The sequence below is a fragment of the Anomaloglossus baeobatrachus genome, chromosome 5 (genome assembly GCF_048569485.1).
Source record: "Anomaloglossus baeobatrachus isolate aAnoBae1 chromosome 5, aAnoBae1.hap1, whole genome shotgun sequence".
NCBI classification, from domain to species: Eukaryota; Metazoa; Chordata; class Amphibia; order Anura; family Aromobatidae; genus Anomaloglossus; species Anomaloglossus baeobatrachus.
In genome coordinates this window covers 366,818,868-366,842,388 of record NC_134357.1, presented here as the reverse complement: position 1 = coordinate 366,842,388, position 23,521 = coordinate 366,818,868, and the positions used below count along the sequence as shown (strand labels likewise).

General features: G+C 45.3%; 1 protein-coding gene across 4 annotated transcripts in view; it reads right to left on the bottom strand.

Annotated features, from left to right (window-relative positions):
* TMEM106A (transmembrane protein 106A) overlaps positions 1-23,521 on the bottom strand; it is a 74,306-nt gene that overhangs the window by 32,806 nt on the left and 17,979 nt on the right. For 2 of the 4 annotated variants that reach the window (XM_075347599.1, XM_075347600.1), the window contains exons 2-6: positions 9,827-9,894; positions 7,735-7,963; positions 7,542-7,605; positions 6,945-7,104; positions 1,758-1,898 (exon numbers count right to left, since the gene is read on the bottom strand). In XM_075347599.1, the coding sequence (XP_075203714.1) occupies positions 1,758-1,898; positions 6,945-7,104; positions 7,542-7,605; positions 7,735-7,939 (570 nt within the window). In that variant the 5' untranslated portion in view covers positions 7,940-7,963; positions 9,827-9,894. Of the gene's footprint in view, positions 1-1,757; positions 1,899-6,944; positions 7,105-7,541; positions 7,606-7,734; positions 7,964-9,826; positions 9,895-9,992; positions 10,012-23,521 lie in introns of those variants that run through there. The other 2 variants (XM_075347601.1, XM_075347602.1) reach the window with 2 other exon arrangements.

Here is a 23,521-nt window from a genome sequence, read left to right as displayed (position 1 = left end):
GCTTTCAAAGGAACATCAGCACAGACATTTCTACAATTTTACTTGATTGGCATGTCTTTTGGAGGAGTGTACAGTCTGAAAGAAGATCTTAGGAATGAGCTACAAAGTGCTAGGTGCGGGAGCACAAGAAGCTGAAACCAGAAACCAGCCATCGCTGTTCTCAAAAAGGTAGACAAGTCACCTTAACACGAAGCCCATCAATGGATCAGAGCAACGTGAACTCTACTGAACTGTCACTTTGAAAGCTTTAGAAGCTAAAACAGGGAAAGTGGATGACCCCTATTAGTTTTAAAACTGATGCCATTCACTCTTTAACCCATTTTCTTTGCTTTTCTGAATACGACCTTCAAGACTTCAATTAGATCATTACAAGGATTCACTCATTTTGAGTCACGAGACCTGCTATCTTTGGGCATCTACTTGGCAGAAGAGGTTCAATGTGCAGAAATGTAAAGTTATGCACATGGGTATTAATAGGGGGAAAGAAAACTAGGAGAGTCCCTTGTAGAAAGAGTGATCTAGGTCTACTTGTAGATCATAAACTAAATAACAGCAAGTAACAGAAAGATATGGTCATGTATTAAAAGAGGTACAAACTCTCAAAACTGGGAAAGGAGGCATGATTGACTTGAACAAGTACATATATGGCTCAAACAAAATGCATGTTCAAAACCGGTTTAATTTAACACCCTACCAAAATAAAGGGGCCCTCTCTCCACCTGTACAAAGAAAAGTTCATTCTGCAGAGGAAGGTTCACCAAGGCCTCTTTACCAAAATAACTAATGATATGTGGAATAGTCTACATCAAGATCTAGTTACAACGTGAATCATTGATTGTTTAGAAAATAAAATTAAAAACAAAAGTTACTTTTGTTTTTCAAAGAGTTTGAATAGTTCTGTAAAGTTTAATCTATTAGGTGGACAGTTGGAGGTGGGAGGCATAAAGTAGTGTTTTGGGGGAAGTGGGATTTTGTTTTACATATAACTAGTGATGAGCGAATACTATTCGGGTACAGATTATTCGTAATGAATTCCAAAGTACTATTCCACGTTTGTTATTCGTGATGAATACTAATGCAAGTCAATGGGGAACCAGAGCATTTTTTGGAGAAATCTTCATGACAAATGCTCGGGTTCCCCATTGACTTGCATTAGGTTTGTTATTCGTTATGAATACCGGAAGAGTACTTAGGATTTGCTAAGAAGAATCTGAAGACGAAAAGTTAGTATTCGCTCATCACTTAATATAACCATTTCTTTTGGCCTTTCCCATACATCAGGGAAACTTGATGGACGTTTTCGACTGTATTTAGTAAATAATTATGCAACAAGAAGCAATGACGTCAGTGCAATGATACTGTACCAAAACCTTCCTATCTGCAGTCAGCCTGGGCTCTGCTGTGATTTTTGTCCCACAACACCCAGATGTACTGATAGAGGATGTGGTCACATTACTACATGCAACGTGACACATGAGCAACACAACAGCCTCCAAAAAAAAATAAAATAAAAAAAAAAATTAACCAGCTGAATGTTTGGTCACCACAAATGGCTTTTCCAAAATATACTTTAATGCAAGTCCCACTTTCTCATATTCTAATGGGTGCTGCATATCCTAATTGGCAAGCGCCTCGCAGCCAAGTAGCACTCAATAACAGCCTTATGAATTCACGGCAAGTCAAAAACAAGTTCCATTTTTTTGGTCGCACAAATACAGTTCCCATGTAGCCCTAGTCTTATGAGAATATACAATTACCTGTTCAGCGGTTAATGGTCCAATCTTTTTAACCTCTTTCAAACTAAGCGTTCCAACTACAACAGCCATGTGAAGAACTTCCACGTTGAGGCTCAAAATTTCAATCCCGAACAGGTTGTTATTACTTATGTTCAATTTATTCTGTGAAGAAAAACCAATGAATTACAGAAAATGGCAATTTTGCATAGGACTGATAAATCCAGAGACCTTATTATTCTCCACCACAAGACCTTTAAGTTCTTGTCCTCGCTGGGAGCAGAGGCACCACCAGGCTTAGACTGGCCCACAGGGTAAGAGGTGAATTCCCCGGTGGGCCCCTCTAATCCTAAATCTAAATATATTGGTACCAGCTCACCACTCAATTAACAAGCTTCACATGCTATTAGTATATGGAAGAATAGACAAGTTTGTGAACAAGGGGCATGTAATCTTGTATGTGGCTGAACAATGGGCCCACAAAATCAATGTCACTAGTGCGACTCTGGACACCACCAATTCAGGTGTGCTGTATGCATGCACTCACTCATAGCCCATCCACAATCTTCAAATAAGCTGGTAGCACTTACTATTAACAAATGTCTACAGAGATTTCAATAGATATTAACCCCTTCGCGACCAGACGATTTTGCACTTTCCGTTTTTTGCCAAACTTTTATTTTTCAGTCAATATGGTCATACAAGGGCTCATTTTTTTGCGGAACCAGCTGTACTTTTAAATGAAACCATGAGTTTTACTATATAGTGTACTGGAAAACGGCAAAAAAATTCCAAGTGTGGAAAAATTGCAAAAAAAGTGCGATTGCACTATTGTTTTGAGATATTTTATTCATGTTTATTATGCGAGTTTGTAGACACCAAACATGTATACGTTTACTTTTATCTAAGGGATAAAAAAAAAAAAAACCAACAAAACAGAAGTTTGTCCGAAAAAAAAGTATGTTTTGCGCCAATTTTCGTAGCCCGTAGCGTTCTCTTTTTTCGGGATCTATGGCTCAGTGACGGCTAATTTTTTGCGTCTAGAGCTGACGTTAACGGTACCATTTTTGCGCAGATGCTACGTTTTGATCGCCTGTTATTGCATTTAGCGCAAAATTTGTGGCGACCAAAAAACGTAATTTAGGCGTTTGGAATTTTTTTTCTAGCTACGCCGTTTATCAATTAGTTTAATTGATTTTATAGTTTGATAGATCGGGCATTTTTGAACGCGGCAATACCAAATGTGTGTATATTTGTCTTTTTTTTAACCCTTTAAATTTCAATGGGGCTAAAGGGGGGCGATTTGAACTTAGGTTGTTTTTTTTTTTTTTTTTTAAACTTTTTTTTATTTTACCAAGTCCCCTAGGGGACTATAACGATCAGTAGTCTGATCGCTCATTCTTTTCTCCCGATCAGAGCAGCACCGCTCAGACTGGTAGAAATGATAATCTCTTGTAACAAGCTGTACTCGGCTGTTTCTTACAGAACCTGAGTTATGTGAGCACAGGAGTCATCACAAGACCCTGTGCTACCATGACAACCACCGGATTAATGTGATCACGTCACGTGACTTCCGGTATCGGCCTGTGAGTACGGATGTACCGCTATCGCCGTTAATATGGCGCTGTCGCATCTTGACAGCACCATTTAAGGGGTTAAAAGGCACGGGCAGATAGCTACTCCGCTCATGCCTAGCAGGCACACGTCAGCTGTATAAATCATCTGATATGTGCGCTGATCACTGTGGGCTGCTGGTAGCAGCCCATGGGGATTAACACTGACTGCTAGGATGTAATATTACTGCCCGCGATTGTTGAAAGGTTGTCCACTACTAAGACAACCCCTTCCCATCCTCCATATTTGGCCTCATTAAAATGAAAAAGCTTATTCTCACCTCTTGTCGCAAAGCCATTACAGCGGTGCCGCCACTCACTCTTCCGGGGCTCATGTTAGGTTGTTACATCACGTGAGCCCAATCAGCACTGGCTTCAGATGTATATGTAATAAACAGGAAGTGAGAGCTGCGGCTGGCCGATCACTTCCTGTTAATAACTTATACATCCAAAGGCAGGGACAGATATCGAGTGCTGGCCCCGCTGGATCAGCAGTGGCAGTGGAGGGGAGCATAAGTTTTTTTTTTTTTTTTTTACTTTAAAAAGGGGGCAAACATGGGAAGTGAGGAGTCATCCAAGTAGTGGACAACCCCTTAAAGTCACAAACATATAGCCCATTGAAGCTTTTTCTTCACTACCCAGCTGGACCATCATTGATCAGAGGATGCAGGTACTTGTTTTACCTTTTTACGCAATTGATGGGTCTTGTATCGATGGGTTTATCCATTTCTGGAACATTCAAGTTCATTCCTAAAACAATATTTTCATACCACTAGCATAAGATCATGATATTTGGGAATTTGACCTTTGGAATATTAGACAGAATAGATTCAGTTCCTTCTGCCAAACGTTTTTATGGAACGGAAACACTGCTCCATTCGAGATAATGGGCCAATCTTTTAGTGCCTTGCTACAATGTAGGAGGAAAAACTATAAATGGAGCAACAGTGCTTGAAGGTAATATAGAATTAGAAGATTAACTACTGTTTAAAAATCAGCTTCCTGTGTTAAATATACACACTTTTTTTTTTTTTTTTTTAAATAAAGAAGATGAGCAATTTTTTTTCAGAACAAAGTCTTGCTATTTTCACAATTGCCACCAGGGCTATTGACACTTCAGAATTCTCATTGTCATCACAGACCAGATTACAATGACCAGCAATTCCTCTATGCACAGCTGATAACACTGGACTTAAGGCACCGTCACACTAAGGGCTGGTTCACACTAAGCGACTGCGACAACGAGGTCGCTGTTAAGTCACCATTTTCTGTGACGTAACAGCGACCTTGTAAGTCGCTGTTATGATCGCTGCTTAGCTGTCAAACACAGCAGCCGAAGCAGCGATCATAACCGCGAGAGCAGGGAGCCGCGCACACTGCTTAGCGCTGGCTCCTTGCTCTCCTAGCTACAGTACACATCGGGTTAATTAACCCGATGTGTACTGCAGCTACATGTGCAGAGAGCAGGGAGCCGCGCACACTGCTTAGCGCTGGCTCCTTGCTCTCCTAGCTACAGTACACATCGGGTTAATTAACCAAATGTGCACTGCAGCTACATGTGCAGAGAGCCGGAGCCGGCAGCACAGGCAGCGTGAGAGCTGCGGAGGCTGGTAACTAAGGTAAATATCGGGTAACCACCTTGGTTACCCGATGTTTACCCTGGTTACAGCTTACCGCAGCTGCCAGATGCCGGCTCCTGCTCCCTGCTCGCTTCATTTCGTCGCTCTCTCGCTGTCACACACAGCGATCTGTGTGTCACAGCGGGAGAGCGCCTTTGAAGAAAACGAACCAGGGCTGTGTGTAACGAGCAGCGATCTCGCAGCAGGGGCCAGATCGCTGCTCAGTGTCACACACAGCGAGATCGCTAATGAGGTCACTGTTGCGTCACCAAAACCGTGCTGTAGCAGCGATTTCGGTAGCGATCTCGCTATGTGTGAAGCACCCCTAAGCGACGCTCCAGTGATCCCACCAGCAACCTGACCTGGCAGGGATCGCTGGAGCGTCGCTACACGGGTTGCTGGTGAGCTGTCACACAGGCAGATCTCACCAGCAACCAGTGACCAGCCCCCAGCCAGCAGCGACGCGTGGAAGCATGCTGCGGTTGGTAACTAAGGTAAACATCGGGTAACCAAGAAGCCCTTCCCTTGGTTACCCAATATTTACCTTCGTTACCAGCGTCCGCCGCTCTCACACTGCCAGTGCCGGCTCCCTGTTCCCTGTTCCCTGCAATCCTAGCCACAGTACACATCGGGTTAATTATCCGATGTGTACTCCAGCTATGTGTGCAGGGAGCCGGCACTGGCAGTGTGAGTGGCGGGCGCTGGTAACGAAGGCAACTATCGGGTAACCAAGGGAAGGGCTTCTTAGTTACCAGATGTTTACATTGGTTACCAGCGTCCATAGAAGCCGGCTCCTGCTGCCTGCACATTTAGTTGTTGCTGTCTCGCTGTCACACACAGCGATCTGTGCTTCACAGCGGGACAGCAACAACTAAAAAATGGTCCAGGACATTCAGCAACGACCGGCGACCTCACAGCAGGGGCCAGGTTTTTGCTGGATGTCACACACAGCAACATCACTAGCAACATTGCTGCTACGTCACAAAAGTCGTGCCTCAGCAGCGATGTTGCTAGCGATGTTGCTTAGTGAGACATGGCCTTTACTATTCAGAATTGGTGAAGTCACGGCCCACCCTTCTTTTCCATTCACAATGACCTTTGCATACACTCATAAGAAGCATTAAAGGGAATCTGTCAGCAGGTTTTCCCTACCTCATTTGAAAGCAGTATAATGTAGGCAAGGAGATTCTGAATCCAACGATGTATCACTTAGGGTATGTGCCCACGATCTGGACATGCTGCATCCTGGATGCAGCATGTCCTCTCCTGCGGGGCTGCAAGTGTTCTCTGCAGGAGACCGCAGCTGTCCATGTCAGAGATCAGGGTTCTGGCAGCTGCGGACTCTCTCTCTGTTCTCCCAGCGGAGAGCACTCACGTCTTTGCAGCAATAAATTGATATGCTGCGGCTCGGGAAGCCGCACAGTAGGTCAGTTTACGCTGCGGGAAAAACCAAGCACAGTGGGCAGGAGGTTTCTATAAATCTCATCCACTGTGCTTGTACTGTACAATGCAGCGTTTTGGAAGCAGCGAAAATCTGTGTCCAATACGCTGTGAACCCCGATTATGGGCACACAGCTTTAGATTACTTTGTGCAGCCATGCTGACTCCATCTGCATGTTTAGCTTTAGTCATGTAGCAGAGTGCAGAGAGCGGTCACCGCCCGTTGCAGTGCTCACGTGACAATGTCATGCTGGCGGTGGGAAACGTGGTGCTATCATAGCTGGCATGTCATGGAAGGGGAGTATATTAAGTTTTTTGAGCCATAACAGCAATTTCAAAGGTGTTATCCAGGCTACGTTGGATCTCATTTATAAAGGCATGAATAATGATTTTTTTTTCAGGTCATTGCTCAAATTTCTGCCTGGAAGATTACGCCATTTCTATCCATGGCAACGTTTCCCATATTCAAAAATCATTGCCATTATTACAGGTTTCATACAATTAAGGAAGACCAAAATGCATCTGTCTGTAACACTTACTGTAGTAAGTAGGGTCACAGTTAAACTGGTGGTGTCATAGGTAACCACAGAGGAATTCACGCCAGCGTGGTACAACGTCACAGAGCGGGGGTACAGAAAGAACACCACGAGGAAGAAGACGAGAATGCAGCAGGACACAGCAAGAGCCACATATAACTTCCTGGAAGTAAAAGTAAAAGCAGGAAATATGTTTATTAGATATTATACAGAGACGCTCAATTATAAGACAGTATGGGGCAAACTCCTCATGGTGGCTGGAATGAGACAACATGGTAACTGTTTAATCCAAGATTATAATAGTTAATTTGTGGGCTGAATCAGAAAAACAAAAAAAAGGTCTGACTGATGTAGAGGCATATTAAGAAGTTTTATCTTAAAGGGGGTTGTCTCAGTTAACAATTTTTGGTATATAATAAGCGACTGATCCCCAAAAAAGAAGTCCTGTGTCCACTTCGTGGATTTGCTCTGGTGCTCCATGCAAGGTGTATGTAGATGGCAGAGGACAGCATAAGGCTAGCTTTTTCAATCCTATACACTTTGAATGTAACGTGGCAATGGATGAACAACCCTGATAAAAAGTAAGAAAAAGATATTTACGTTCTTCGTGGCTTCAGGCGCTGGTCACTGTACGGGATTAGAGCCACCAACTCCTTTTCTTGTCCTAAAAATAGTAGGAGGTAGGAAGTAGCACAATAAATGAAATAGAGAACATCTTTCAATGCTATGAATAGTAGGTCCCATTTGTATTGGGTGCCTATATGATATTTCTGAATTGTGGCCCCCACTGTACCTCTGGGTATCCTGCCTGTTCCTCTGCAGGTGGGGCAGGTCGCACTAGACGTCTCTTCAATGGAATTACAGGACACGGAGGCATCATTGCTGTTAATACTGATGTAAGGTGGAGGGCTCCCATGTGCTTGGCCGTCCAATATGGGTTCGGTCTCTCTGTTTTGTGAGTGCACCCGAGGCTTGGAAACAGTCAGAATCTTTCGCATGATGTCATTGAAACTTTACCCTACCTATAGCCGCAGAACGGACAGAAAACAGACATTAGTATGCAAGCAGCTAGTAATACAGTAACGCATTACTTGCCAAATTAGAAATTTTCATTTTTATTTTATTAAAATGACAGATTTTTATTGAAAAAAAATAATTATAAATTATGAAATGTAAGCAAAATTAATAAATTTAATGAATTAAATGAATTAATGATTAAGTTAATTGAATGAATTTTAAGCAAAAGATTAGGCGTCCCAAAAAAAGCACATTGGTAGATAATAGGTTAAAGCAGGTCTGATTGTCTGCGCTGTACTAGGTACTTATCCTGGACTTTCCTTCACTGGGTCACAGATCCAGTTCACACACACTAGACCATTAATTATCTAAATGCACTTGCTTATCAAAACCCAGTACCATAGAACATGCCTCCTGCTATACCACTTTAAAAGGTGTTGTCCGGTCATATTACAACTAGACGTGTGGCCTCGCTCAATACAGTTGCGTTGAGCGAGGACACGCACATTTAGTTGAAATGTGGCCAGGAGTATGTATATCTCATACTTGTGGTCACATGACCGCTTATCCTCACCGCCAGAACGGAGAATCCTAACAGCATGTGCAGCGAGGATTCACAAGTTTGTAGTCACATACGGTGACTGCAGACTTTTATGGAAAACTTAGATGACCACTTTTAAAACCTGTCACTTGCCATAAAATTCTTTGTTACCTGGTGTAAACGCTGCTGTTCTCCCGACTCTGGAGTTGCATTTCTTTTGTTCCTGCGCCGCCCAATTCCTGAGATATGACCCCCTCTTCCCTGTGTATAAATCTAGTCTTGATAGCCAAGTGGGCGTGATTGTTAACACCCATGTATGTGACAAGGACCTTGTACAGTTGGCCAAGAAAACTGGATTTTCATTGAGGGAATCAGGGTTTTTACATCAGGATTAGAGAGATGCAGGTACAAAGAGTAAAAAATAATGGGTTAAGAAAAACAGAAATCTATACCAGGTAAAAAAAAAAAAAAAAATCTAAAACATTATATATTTATCACAGGTAATATACAATTTAATGTATTAGAGTTATACTGTACAAATGAACCATCTAAGGATGTTTATTAGGAAAGTCAGGAAGTCAGAAAAGTCCGTTGTTGGACATGTAACTTTGAATGTCAACATAATTATTTAAAGCGCCACTCCAGCGTTTGTTTTGTTTTTTTTTTTTTTTTTTTTTTTAGAGCTGGAGTGGCGCTGTAAACCTAAGACTCTGCCTCCTGTCTTATACTCGCCCTGCGGTGCTTCATCCTTTTTTTGGCGCTGCTCTGATCCTACGGTCTATCTTGAGCCTGTAACTTCTGACTGGCTGAAAGTCAGAAATTATGTCTCAAGCACTCAATGTAAGTCTGAGAGGCAGAACGAGGCCAGAATGAGACTCTCATAGACTTGAGTTGTGACCTCCATGAAATACTGGAGCTGCCGGCAGGTCACAAATTGCTGAAGACCAACCAGAGCGATGCTGGAAACTGATGAAGATGGAGGCAGGTGAATATAAGACGGGTCAGGGGACTTCCAGTTAAAGCACGACTCCAGCTCTGAAAAAACAAACACTGGAGTGGTGCTTTAAGCAGCTTGTGCGGTGAGGAGAGTCAGGAAAGCGGCTTAACCAGTCATACAAGATCTATATCCAAATTTTAGGCATGTGACATTTAACCAAAACAATAAATAGCTTTAGAGTACAGGAATATAGGGCGTGTGCTGTCAGTCAGTGCAGCAGGAGTGACAGTCACAATATTTGATATATATGGAAGTGCTGTGGTCGTGATCTGTAATATAGGAAGTCACTGTGCGGTGAGAGGGAGGGGGCGAGCTGTAACCATCACTCACCACGTGTTGTATGCCTCCAGCTTAGTAACAGTATCACAGTGGACGGTTTTCAGAGGGAAATCATCAATCTACAAATGGATCAAGCAAAGATTTCAATCACTGGCCAGTAGAAGGATGTGCAACGACCACAATATGATTTGTCATTGATCAGATAATTTATGCTGACCTAAAAATGACCGTCACGTCACCATATATCTCCTCATATAAACAGAAATTTGTGAGCCATCAAGAATGATAGAGATAACTGCAGAAATCCTTCACCCCCGCCCCGTAGTTTATGTCACGGGGGATAGGTCTACCACAGCTTATACCCTGCTAATAAATGATGAAAGGAAGGAAGGAATCTGCTTTCTGCAGTATCAGCACTTGCCAAAAATGTACAAAGTTCAACAAAACAACATGGAAATTCAGAGAAAGTCTGGCCAAACACCCAGCGTCTCAGGGAACACCGAGGACCTGTCATTTTCACCAAACAATTGAGTTAAATACATAGTAAAAATGTCTCAGCTCCCCTGACTTGGAGTCTCTTTACGGCTGCAGTCACATTATCGTATAGAATCCGATGCAAGAGCAACGGATGCGATATGCGAATGACCCCCGGCTCAGGCTCTGCTGCGACCGAGAGCCGAGTGTCATGCGACTGTCATGTGATCGGGTCACAGCTGTGAAGCTGAGGGCGGGCGCTGCGGAGGAGAGGGAGGGGTTAATCCTCCCCATCTCCTCCATCGTCCGCCTGTGCGTATATCGCACTGCACTGGGATAACATCCGAGTACTGTACTGTCCGATATTTCTCTCGCACCCATTCACTTGTATGGGTGCGAGTGATACAGCTCTCGCAGACAATCACAATCTGCGATTTTTCCTCAGTCCGTTTACAGCTGAGGAAAAAAAAATAAAAAAATTGCTGATCTGAGCTGCAGGATTGTTTAACATGGGGAGGAGTACAATAGGAGATTTTCTCACATTGCACTTGTCCGATTTATACGCTCGTGTGAGCGCACCCTACCTCTTTGAACTGCGTCACTCGTTGCAGATATATTCGCATTTGTTTCCTCAGGAGTGCAGTATGTGAAATCTCTGCTTGCAGAACAACTGCGCCTTTCTTCACAGAAGTGGTGTGCATCTCACCCCACTCTCCCTTATGCTATAAAACCACAGATCAGCAGCTGATCTAAGTAACTTACCGTCTACGGCTTTGTGTACACAGTGCGTTTTAGCTGAGTTCTTTCTAAGAGATTTTCAGAAATCTGCAAGGAAATCCCAAAGCCGGTAAAGTCTGAGAATTCTGTAAGCCTTAATGTGTGCCCAGGACATGTGCCCACGGAACAACGTACTCGCGGATTTTGCCACGGAAAACCCGCGGATTTATCTGGATTTTCCAGATAAATCCGCAGGTTTACGCAAGTACAGACACTACCCATTCTATCCTATGGGATTTGGGGAGTGCTGTATTAACGCTGCGGTATGTGAGGCTGCGCATTTCCTGCAGGCGAACGTAACTGCATGTCAATTATTTATGCGGAAACATCTGCGGATGTCCAGCCTTTCCGCTATGGAGATAGAGGGCGGGACTTCTGCAGGTATTTCCACACTTGTCCCGCAGGTTTACCGCAACAAAAATTCTTGAATCCCGCAGCAATGGAAAGCTGCAGATTCCGGGGAGCAGCTGCGGGAAACCTGCAGACAAAAATGCAGCAAAGTTCGCGGGTACATTGTCCCATGGGCACATTTCAGAAAAAAAAAAAATCTGCTGAAAGTCTATTCTGCTTTTTTTCCTGCATTTTCACCATTTTAGGCAATGGGGAAAAAAAAAAAAAATGACTTTGGTTCTCCCCCCACCCTCCTTACTTTTGATAACCAGCAAAAATACAGAGCAGACAGCCATTAGCTGATGTAATCAGGCTGGGAAAGTCCATAGTTATTGGGCCCTTCCCAGCCAAAAATACCAGCCCGCAGCCACCCCAGAAGTAGAGCATCATGAGATGCTCCAATTCCTGCACTAAGTTTTGGTTCTTCCATACTGCCCTGGTGCATTGGCAATCGGGGTAATCGTTTATGGGATTTATATTAGCTGTGTAATGTCAGCTGGCATCAAGCCTTGGTGTTAATAATTGACAGGTGTGTATCAGACACTCCCATTAGTTACCCAGTAATAAAAAAAACCAAAAAAACAACAAAAAAAAAACTTTATTAAAACACTTTTCTAACACTTCCCCTCATTCAGCACTTTAGTAAAAATAAAATCCACTGTAGTTCAGAGAATCTGCCATAGTCCACCACATATACCGTAGTCCACCAAATGGACACCTGAAAGGGGGGGGGGGGGGGGGGGGGGGAGGTCGGGGAAATACGAAGAAAAATAAACAAGACACCTCATTCACCATTTTATTTAAAATGTATAATAAAAAATAAAAAAAAAAAATCATGCAGATCTGACGTAATCCAAAAATTCTGAATAGAAAGTCTATGTAGCACGGTGGAGTACGTCAGACCTGTGTGGAATTTTTTTTTTCTTTAATAAAATGGTGAACCAGGGTAAGTGTCTAGTTAAATTTCTCTGTATTTTGTAGGTTTGATTTCTTTTTCAGGTTTCCATTTGCTGGATTAAGAGAAATTAGGTAGACTACGGCGGACATGTTTTTTTTTCCTCTAAGGTGGGGAATGAGGAACAGTGTTGGAGAGTCAATTTTAATACAAAAATACTTTGTTTTTTGTAAATTATTGGATCAGTAATGGGGGTTCTTGATAGATACCTCTCCACTACTAACACCAGGGATGAATGTCAGCTGACATCAACCCCAGTAGCCGTTATCCTGATTGCCAAAGTACCAGGGGAACTGGGAAAAGCCGAGGTGAAGTGCTAGAACTGAAGCATCTTGTGTGATGCGCCACTTCTGGGGTGGTTGATGGCTGCCATTTTTAAGCTGGGAAGGGCCCAATAACCATGACCTTCCAGCCTGATAATATCAGCTTGCAGCTGTCTGCTTTACTTAATTTACTAGTTATCAAATATAGGGGAACCCCACATTGGGCTTTTTTTTCCATTTATTTGGTTAATAGCTGTACAACCTATCATATCTATCTATTGTTACACATCTTTACACACATGAAAAGCATTCATTTCAGTGTCATGCGTTTTTTCAGGTACATGTCATGGCATAGGGATGGTAAAAACGGAACATGTCATGTGTTTTTTTTATGTGCATGTGTGAAGGGGCATTAGACTGCTGAGCTGTGATTGGCAGTGTTTCGGAGGGAAGGGTAAAAGGCATGAAGAATCACCCAGTTGGACTGCAAAGCAGAGAATTCAGTGAGTTCCAGAAGAAACAACAGTGAATATCTGATCACAAAATGGAAAGGAAAAAAAAAAAAATCAAGGAAGCTAAGGGATTTTTAAAAAGGTATTTAACGCAACTTTGAGCAATTGACAAGTCGTCTTTAACTCCTTCTATAGGTTTAAAAATAGGGTATGGCCACTTAGCACACAGCTCTACAAAGTGGCAGAGTATAGGACAGGAAGTGATACAGTGATATGCAAACGTTAACGTGTCACAAGACAATTTACGACAGCTCTGAGCCCTAGAAGAGAAGCCACAAAATAACAACATGACGGATACAAATTCTGCTTTGGACCAAGATTTCTTATTTGTTGCTTGAAAGTTCCCAAAGGCTAGTGCTCCATAAGAAACCCTGTGAAAGAGTAAAAGTAGTGTTGAGCGCGTAGTTAGCGAGTACTGTCCACTACTTGCATATTCGTTACGAGTAGCAGGCGCAATGTAAGTCAATGGGAAATACTCGCTAAGTAACGAGTAACCCGAAAGCCGTACTTTTCGTGCGTGTAGCGAATAGTAAGGCTTTCGGGTTACTTGGTACTTAGCGAGCATTTCCCATTTACTTACATTGCGCCCGCTACTCGTAACGAATATGCGAGTAGCAGACAGTACTCGCTAACAGTATGGCAAGTACAAGTAGTCAACTACTCGCTCAACACTAAGTAAAAGCACAGCATTACAATGTCTCACACCTTCAATCTTGAATTTTTAGTGCAAGCTGAGGTAATACTATGATTATGCTGTAATTCATGGGAAATTCTGTGCTGCTGTGGAGCCCTATTACAAGGTTTGTGGTCTCTAGTCCACCTGGTCATGTTCCCGGTTTGTCTGTCTTAGTATTAGGCTGGTTTTACACTTCAGATATTCACGGTCTGCGGGTGTACAGACAGTGTGGTACTCTTGAGCTGAACTCAAGTTTATCACATACGCTTGTAAGGCTACACTCACTCATCTGAGTGACATGTCCAAGTGGTGTCCGAACTCGGAACTATAAAGTACAATGGATCCAATAACGAGGTCCGTGAGGCTCAGAGCATGTTCTATCTTGACCCAATTTTGCAATTGGATTCAGATTCCCCCCCAGTTTGATCCCACAGCCTCCCCCCATCCACAAATATGATGACTCCATAATGCCTTTAGCAAAATAAAACACCCCACAGTGCCCCCAACACACTGTAGTGGGATGTAGTGACGTTGTTGCTCTTGCATTGTGCAGTCTCAAACGCATACGTTATTTACTCCCTGACCGACCATTCAATTTAACGGTATCCGAGGATTCGGCTGAAATTGTGACTACAGGGAAGCTCCATTTAAGCAGTGTGGCCTGCCCACCTCTGATTTGTGCTTAGTGAGAAGTTTGGCTAAAGGCAACTTGTCATGTACCCAAACGTTATCCTACAGGTATGGGGTTACTCTGCAGGTTACAAGCTTCCTAAGGCCTCTTTCACACATCCGTGAAAATCACGCACGTTTTTCACTGACGTGTCAAAGGTGCGTATTGCCCTCCATGTGCAGTGTTTATGGCACACGTGTGTTCTCCGTGTGGTATCCGTGATAACACACGGAGAACGGGATCTTTCTGCTCACCTGTCCCTGGTGCTGATCTACGGTCTCCCGCCATGCAGACTCCCCGCTGCTGCGGTTTCTGGCCCGCAGTGGAGTGAATATTCAATGAGCATAATGAGCGGGGGACGGAAGCAAGTGACAGCAGCTGCAAAGACAGCAGGGCTGGAGAAGGGGAGTATGGAAATTCTTTTTTTTTTTTAAACCATTTTTTTTTCTACTTTGTACTGTATTTAATAGTCTTTTTAGTTAACTGGGACCTTAAACAGTCTGATCACTTGTTATACACACACAGCATTGCTGTATATAGAAGATACCAGTCTGTTATGAATGACGGCCACGGCTAGTTTTCATAGGAGTACTGTGATGACAGATACAGGGGTGATCAACTGACCCCTGGCTGTCAAGCAACACTCCGGTGTCCTGCGATCACATTGAGGGTACACCAACAAGGGGTCAGAATGAATATTAGTAGTATAGGGCTGGCGTAACACAGGATTGCATCACCCAAACTGGCCGCCGGCTCTCTTGACTTGAGTGTCCGCTGCATAGAGATACTCGCAGATGACACGTTCCTGTTAGGAGAGCCACGTCCGGGCGGTGCGATCCTTGAGCAAGTCAAATACGCTTATCTGACTTTAGCCTAAGGCCATGTTCACACAGGGTGTTTTTTCTAAAATTTTTAGCATGGTTTTTGCCTTGGTTTTATCCAAATCCATGCTAATAAAACACTGCCTTCACAGTCCCAGCAAAGTCTATGAATTCCTGAAATCGCATGTGCACACATAGCAACTGACTGTTAAGTCAACCACCTTGGTTTTTGCTCAGTTTTTGAAAGAAGGAGCATGTTCATTCTTTTCACTGGTTTTGCCGTGGTTTTTCACCCATATAAAATCGATGAAGTGCAAAACCGCAGGAAACTGGCAAAACCGCAGGTTATTTCCTGGCAAAGGATGAGATTTTGCTGCAGAAAAAACCTGAGTAAAAACGCCCCTGTGTGAGCATAGCCTAAGGCTGGTTTCACGCTTTCAACATTCCTGACCACGGGTCTCCTGAATCTTTCAACACCCTTAGGCCTGTTTCTCATGTCAGTGAAAAACGTTAAAAATGCCTATATCCCTCCATGTGCCGTGGGGTTGTTCATGTGCAATCCATGATACATGATCTCTACTCCATGATTGCACATGGACATATACTCACCTGTCCCCTCTCCTGCTGTCCGTGTTGCTGAAGTCTCCAGCTCTGCTGCATCCGGGCCCTGCTGTCTCTCACCTCTGCAGCTACTTCCAGGTCGGCTCTGGCTGCATACATGGATATGCATACCAGTAATGAGCTGGCCAGGTAGCTGCAGAGAGCACAGGCTGCACAGAGCGTCGCTGGAGACAGGTCAGTTGAAAATGTTTTTTATTCTCAATGTCCGTGTTTTTCTGGTACGTGTGTGGTGTGGTCCGTGGGACATCAGTGATGCCAGAAAAAAAATGGACATGTCTACGTGAGGTAATCACGGACACGCGTGTACACCACACAGAGACACGGTCAGTGAAAAATTACTGATGTGTGCGCAGATCCATTGATTTTAATGTATCTGCATATGTCCGTGATTCTGGTACGTATAAAAACTAGCACATACGTACCAGAATCACTGATGTGTGAAACAGGCCTTAGGTTCCATTCACACATCTGTGTTCTATGCTTTACCATCTAAGAGATAGGGACTGATTTCTTTATTTTTTTCCATGAGTCATTCTAGCTGCCTCTTTCTTTTCTCTTCCGTGTTTGTCACTGAGGAGATGTGCTTGCTAACAAGCTAAAAAAAAAAAAAAAAACTCCCGCAAGGTCATATTTTTAAAGGAAACTTGTCATGTCCCAAATGCTATTAACCTGCAGGTGTGAGCTTAATCTCCGGTTAATGGCATTCCAAGGTTATTTTCACATGTTGTGTTTTGGCATGCTTTATGCAAATAAAAAGCTGATTTTTACAGTTCCAGAAAAACCTATGAGATTCCAGAAATCTCATGGACACAGTTTTTTTGTTTTTGTTTTTTTTTTCTGAAAAATTGAAAAATGCTGAGTTTTTGAGAAAAGCAGCAAGTCAATTAGTTCAGGTTTTTTGCAGCGTTTTTTTTGCACTATTGAAACCAATGAACGTGAAAAAAAGCTTTTTTTTTTTACTGCCAAGAGATCAGGATTTGCTGCAGCAAAAACGCAAAGTGTGAACATAGACTAAGCTGCCGAGCCGCACTAAAAGTCCAGCTACAAGAAGGAAAGTACGGTACCTTTTTTCCTGGCAACCTTTCAGCTTTCATTAAGAAGCTTCTGGTTTAATCACTCAGTACATAGTGAGCGGCAGCTGTAAGCATACCCCTATACTGACCGCTAGCTGAGCACTGTTGCATTGCGCTGCGAGCTGTCAGTCAGTGGTTGGGCACGGTTACAGCTGCCTCTCGCTGTATATTGAATGGTGACTGAAAGCTAGAAGCTGCCAGTACGAATAAAGTTAATTTCTTACCAGCAGCTTGGCTTTTCAGTGAGGCCACACTACAACTTTAGGCCTCCTTCACACGTCCATTTCTCCGGTACGTGTTTGGTCGGTTTCCTCAGATGCCGGAGACACGGGCACATGTAGACCCATTAAAATCAATGGGTCTGCGCTCATGTGAGTGTTTTGCTACGGACCATGTGCCCGTATGCTCCACACGTAGACATGTCCGTTTTCTTCCGGCATCACGGGTGTCACACCGATGTGATCCGTGTGACACTCAGCGGAGAAAACACATGTGCCTGTGAAATATATAACATTTCACATCACCCTTCCGTTACCATATTAAAAATATAAATGAAAAAAATTAATACACATTTGGTATTGCTGCATTCGTAAAAGTCCTATTAAAATATAAATTTATATGATTAGTTGACAGTGTAAAAACAAAACAAAACTAGAATTGCAGTTTTTCGGCCCCCTCAACAACAGAAGAAAAAAAAAAAATCTAACACTTAAAAGGTGATCAAATCATCATATACCGTATTTATCGGACTATAACATGCACTCCCTCCCCCCCCAAATGTTGGTGTAAAGTGGTGGGGGGGGGGGGGTGCGTCTTATAGTCTGAATGTATGGCTGCGGGGAATGAGGGTGCTGCGGTGGAGCGGGTCATTGGCGGCATGAGCAGGCTGCAGCAGCCTGTCGTGACCACGTGGGCCCGCTCATTTCATATGCACGCCCATCATCTCTCAGTGCTGAAGCCAGCGCTGACAGGTAGGTGGGATGATGGGCAGGGGGTGCGCACATAGTAAACAGCCGGCCCGCATGATTACCCCTGGCAACTACAGCCTGGAGTGATCGTGTGCAGCTGTATTCACTGCCCCCCCACATCATCATCAGCAGCACGGGGGGCAGTGAATAAGTACGGTATACTCACCGTTCCCTGCAGCATCGCGATGATGTCATCCCTGTGCACACCGCTCTCCACACACACATCAGCGGGCTGCCAGACAGGAGGACATTGCGATACTGCAGGGGAACGGCTCCACACAGGTCTGCGGCGTTGCTGCTTGCACTGACCGGAAGATGATCGATGCTGCAGGGAGTGAGGAAAGGCGAGTATAAACGTTTATTTTTTTCCTGGGCTATATTATAAGCAGGATGGGGACTATTTATCAGGATGGGGACTAATTATATATATATATATATATAGGATGGGGATCATATACAAGGCAGGAGGATCATTACCAGGATGGGGTACCTTAGTAGAGAATTTGGGGACATTACCCCCATAATAGTGTCAGCAGCAGATTCTCACCCCATAAGTGTGTCATGACCACATTTTTTGCTTAAAAAATACGGCATACCCCAAAATAATATCCATACAAACATCAGCTTGGAGCCCAAAAAAAAAAAAAAAAAATTTAAACAGTTATGGTTCTCATAGGTAGTGATACAAGCAATATTTTTTTGATTTTTTTTCCACCCCTTAAATAAAACTATACTTGTTTGCTAACTACATAATCGTACTGACCTGGAGAATCATACCGCCAGGTCAGTTTGATGGTAAAATGAATGCTGTAAATAAAATGAACACAAAAAAAAAAAAACCACACTTGCAGAATTTAACTTTTTTGCTATTTCGCCACACTTGAAATTTTTTTCCTGCTTACCAGGTCATCATGAGAAACTGAATGGTGCCATAAAATGAAAGAGCAAAAAAGAAAAATCACTCGTCTTAAAGAGAACCAACCAGCAGGATTTTGCTATATGAGGTAAAGGCAGAGCCATACTGGCAGTAAGATGCTGAATCCAGGCATACATGTTGTAGAAAGATCTGATGCTTGGTTGATTAAATATCCTTAATCAAAGTTGCAGAAATGCACTGCAGTTTGATTGAGGTGTGTGACATGGGTGGGTCGGGCCCTCGCATTTATTCCTCCTCCTCCAGCGTCCTCTGGCTTGCCTCCTTTTCTGTATTTGAATATTGCTTCGCCATTGCTGTTGTTGGTGGCACGTGCACATTGCCACAGTAATCAGGTCTTCATTAAATTAGTGCACAGTGTGCGCATGCACATGCCGCTGTGGCGCCCCAGGACCTGGTCGCCACAACAGCATTGCCCCTCCAAAGGGTTGATGCTGAGCCTGGAGGTAATTGGGAGGTCTATTGGCCAGTAAGTTTAACATCCAACGCAGTTCTCCCTCAGACCAGCAGGGGGAGCTCTGAACCTGGAGTTCCAGGAAGCATTCCTTAAGTCTGGCCTGAGGGAGGAGTTAGTGTTCAGTGTGTAGGAGAAAGCAAAGAGTGCAGACGCAGAGTGTGCTGTCCTGTGGAACTGGGGCCTAGAGCTGGAGCAGTTTGGCCCAGTGAAACAGGAGGAGCAGAGAGGCACAGAAGAGACTCGGACATCGGAGTCTGTGGCCACCAGGGCCTAAAATACTCCCTGGTAGCCGAATCCGAAGGACAGGAGAGCTGCAAGCACCTGGCACATAAACAGCCCAAAGGTACAGCTGCATCATCAGGGCCCGGTGTGGACTCCAGCAGAGAAGCACCAGAGAGGGCCTGTGCAGCCTACCACAGAGGGAAAGGGACGTACCACCGGTCCCAGCAGAAAGAGGGCCATTGCTAAATCCAGAGAGCAGGGTCCTAGCACAGTAAGGAAAAGAACAGGAGTAGGCCTCATACTCAGCTGGCCAAAACGACATCTCCGTTACTTCCAGGCCGGCCGGAGCCCTCTACCACCTGTAACTGTCTCCCAGGACTAACCGTTTGTGAAGTAAAAGAGGAGAAGGTAAAGAGACTGTTTGTGCCTGTTTCTTTCATTGCCTGTCGGCCCTGCACAGTGTTCTCCACACAACACCATAGACTCTCACGAGCACCAACAGTGTCCCCAGGGCACCGCTCCACCTCTGGGGAGTAGTACCACCATTGCTGCCATATCATCACCCCGGAGGCCTTACACAGCAGCGGCGGCTTAATAGCCGCATACCACAGGTGGCGTCACGAACCCAAACCCCAAGTCACCAGCCATATTTAACTGACACCCACCAGGGCCACGGAGTCGGGCCCCGCCACCACTGACGACCCCTGGACTAGTCCGGCCCGGCACCGGGTGTCCCATAGCCCTGGGGTGGGCGAGTCAACTTTGGCGTCACGAACAGGATTTCGTGACCGGTCCCACCGGGTACTGTGCGCCTGCAGAAACTGTGCCTAAAAGACTGTGTTACTGTTTGAAAACTGCCGCCGCCATTAGCCTCGCTGAGCGCAGGAAGAAGGGGGGCGTGCCCGAAAAAAAGAGCGCGAAGGGAGCGCGCCATCAGAGCAGAGGGTCGTTAACCCCGCGCTACCCGGAAGAGATTTTGAAAAGTGAACGGAGCCTGGTGAGGTTCACTAAGGGGGAGGAAGATGTCCGACACAGAGGGAGAGCAGGTGGCTGTGGTAGCTCAAGACGCAGCAGCACCAGCCGAAGCAATCCCAGTCGCCGTCGCCCCAGCCCCCGCTGTAGCACCGGTAATGCCGATCACAATGCCGTACATCCCGGGAGCAGAATGGCTGCCGCAGTACTCCGGGGAGTCACATACCCTGAGCGACTTCAGAGAAAGGCTGCACAGCTTGTTCATAGTGTATCCGCTGACTGAGAGCCAAAAGGTGGGCATATTAATGGGGCAGCTAGCCGGCGCGGCCCAGCGTGAAGTGAAGTCCTGGCCTGATACAGATAAAGGGACAGCAACCCAGATACTGGCCAAGCTAAAGAGTACTTTTGACACCCGCACCGCAGCAGAGATAAAGATGAGATTCTTTCGGTGCAAACAACGGGCCACAGACAGCATAAGGGACTATGCCTTAAACTTGCAGGAGGCCCTGAAAGCAATTAAACAGGTGGACCCAGAGAGTGTACGTGAAGAAGACAAACTCCTAACTGAGCAGTTCATAGAGGGGCTCCTGTTAGATGCCCACAGGACCCAGCTGCGTATCATGGTCCTGCAGAACCCTGCTCTGGACTTTGCAAAGTTTAAGGACCAGGCCATCCGGGTACTGAGAGAATCTACACCGAATGACCCAGTACCCCTCCGGCCTCATGATATCACGTACCCAGGGATGGTGCCTGCAACACGAGCCGCTGCAGGGACTGAGGCGCAGTCCCTGGATAAGGATCCCGCTGCAGAGCTCAGACAGCAGGGCCAGGAGCTGACCAAGACTGTAGCTGCCCTTGCCAAGACCGTGCAGTCTCTACAAGTGACCCCATCGCCTGCAAGAATCGAGTTGGCCTCCAGCCCAGATGACGTCCCATGGATGCGACAGAGGAGGATACCGCCGACCCGAGGAAAAGACACAGACCGGTATGATTCAACTGGACAACCGATCTGCCGCCGCTGCAGCCAGGCGGGCCACATTGCAAGACACTGTCCTTTAAATGGGCCGAGCCTGGGGCCAGGAGCCAACCCCCAGGTGTAAGGAAGCCCGGCTCAACCCCCAGCCGCAGCAAGTATGTGGGAGGACGACCGGTCCTTCCTATTGTGCTGGATGGGATCCCGTTGAATGCCCTCCTGGATACGGGGTCCCAGGTAACAACCATCCCTTATAAATTGTACAAAAGATATTGGGCTGATTCAGACATTGATCATGGCCCAGATGATGATTAAACAATTGTGGCCAGTAATGGTCAGCCCTTGCCTCAAATTGGGTATAAGGAAGTAACCATTAAAGTGGGGCAGGTAGAATTGCCATGTCAGGGGATGATAATTGTAGATATTGATCGCAAAGAATCTAACCCACTGCTAACCATTGGTACAAATGTGATGGAAAATTGGCTTGCCGAAGTGATAATTTTGTTGCAGCAGGCGTCTGAAGGTGCCAGCTCCGGACAGCAGCGTGCCCTACAGAGGGAGATCAGAGCCCTGATGAGGCAGCAGGTAGAGCTGGCCGGAGCAGAAATTGTCAGTGTAAGGGTAAGTGACCCTCTCCCCATTGCAATTCCCCCCAAAAGTGAAATGTTGATATGGTGTCGGGCAGCAATAGGCCTCAAGGGTCAAGATTACCAGGCCCTGGTGGAACCTGTGTATTCAGAAAGTAGGCCTGGTGTCCTGGTAGCCAGAGGGGTAGCAGACGTCCGCAAGGGAAGAGTGCCCGTCCGTGTCCTGAATTGTGGGGAGGAGGAAGCCAAATTGCCCCGGTACGCCACTGCAGCAAAACTGTACACTGTCAGTAACAAAACCATCAAAGCAGTGGAACCCTTGATCCCGTCCGACCAGGCGGAAGACTGGTGCCAAAAATTACATGTGGGCACCGACTCCACCCCCTCACACCAAAAGCATGGGGTTTACCGGGTGGTACAGGAGTACGAGCGGGTCTTCAGCAAACACCCCCTAGATTTTGGGCAGGTAAAAGGGGTTAAACATCAAATCCCCACGGGTGATCATCATCCCATTAAAGAGAGATACCGCCCTGTACCCCCAGCACAGTATCAGCGTGCCAAAGAAATGTTACGGGAAATGAAGGAGGCTGGGGTTATCAGAGATAGTTGTAGCCCCTGGGCAGCTCCACTAGTGCTTGTAAAGAAAAAAGATGGTACAATGAGAATGTGCGTAGATTACAGACAAATTAACCGCATTACACATAAAGATGCTTATCCACTACCCAGAATAGAGGAGTCACTAACAGCCTTAAAGTCAGCTAACTATTTCTCCACCTTGGATCTCACCAGTGGGTATTGGCAGGTTCCCGTGGCAGAGGCGGACAAGGAGAAGACTGCATTCACGACACCAATGGGCCTCTGCGAGTTCAACTGTATGCCATTCGGGCTCTGCAACGCCTGAGGGACATTCCAAAGGTTGGAGTGCTGCTTGGGCCATCACAACTTTGAAACCGTGCTGTTGTACCTGGATGACGTCATAGTCTACTCCAGGACTTATGAAGACCACCTGAGGCACTTGGCAGAAGTGTTCGAGTCCCTGTCGGAGTATGGCCTGAAGATAAAGCCATCCAAATGTCACCTCTTGAAGCAAAAGGTACAGTACTTGGGTCATGTGGTCAGCGCAGAAGGTGTGGCACCTGATCCAGAGAAAGTCACAGTAATCAAGGACTGGCCGAGACCCACCACGGTAAAGGAGGTGCGGCAGTTCCTTGGGCTAGTGGGCTACTACCGAAGGTTCATTGATGGTTTCACCAAGATAGCGGCGCCTCTTCAAGATCTCCTGGTGGGCCAGCCAAAGAAGGCTAAGAAGCAAAGCCCTCCATTTGAATGGAACAGCCAAATAGAAACGTCTTTTGTCCGGCTGAAAGGGGCTCTCACGGGAGAAGAAATTCTGGCCTACCC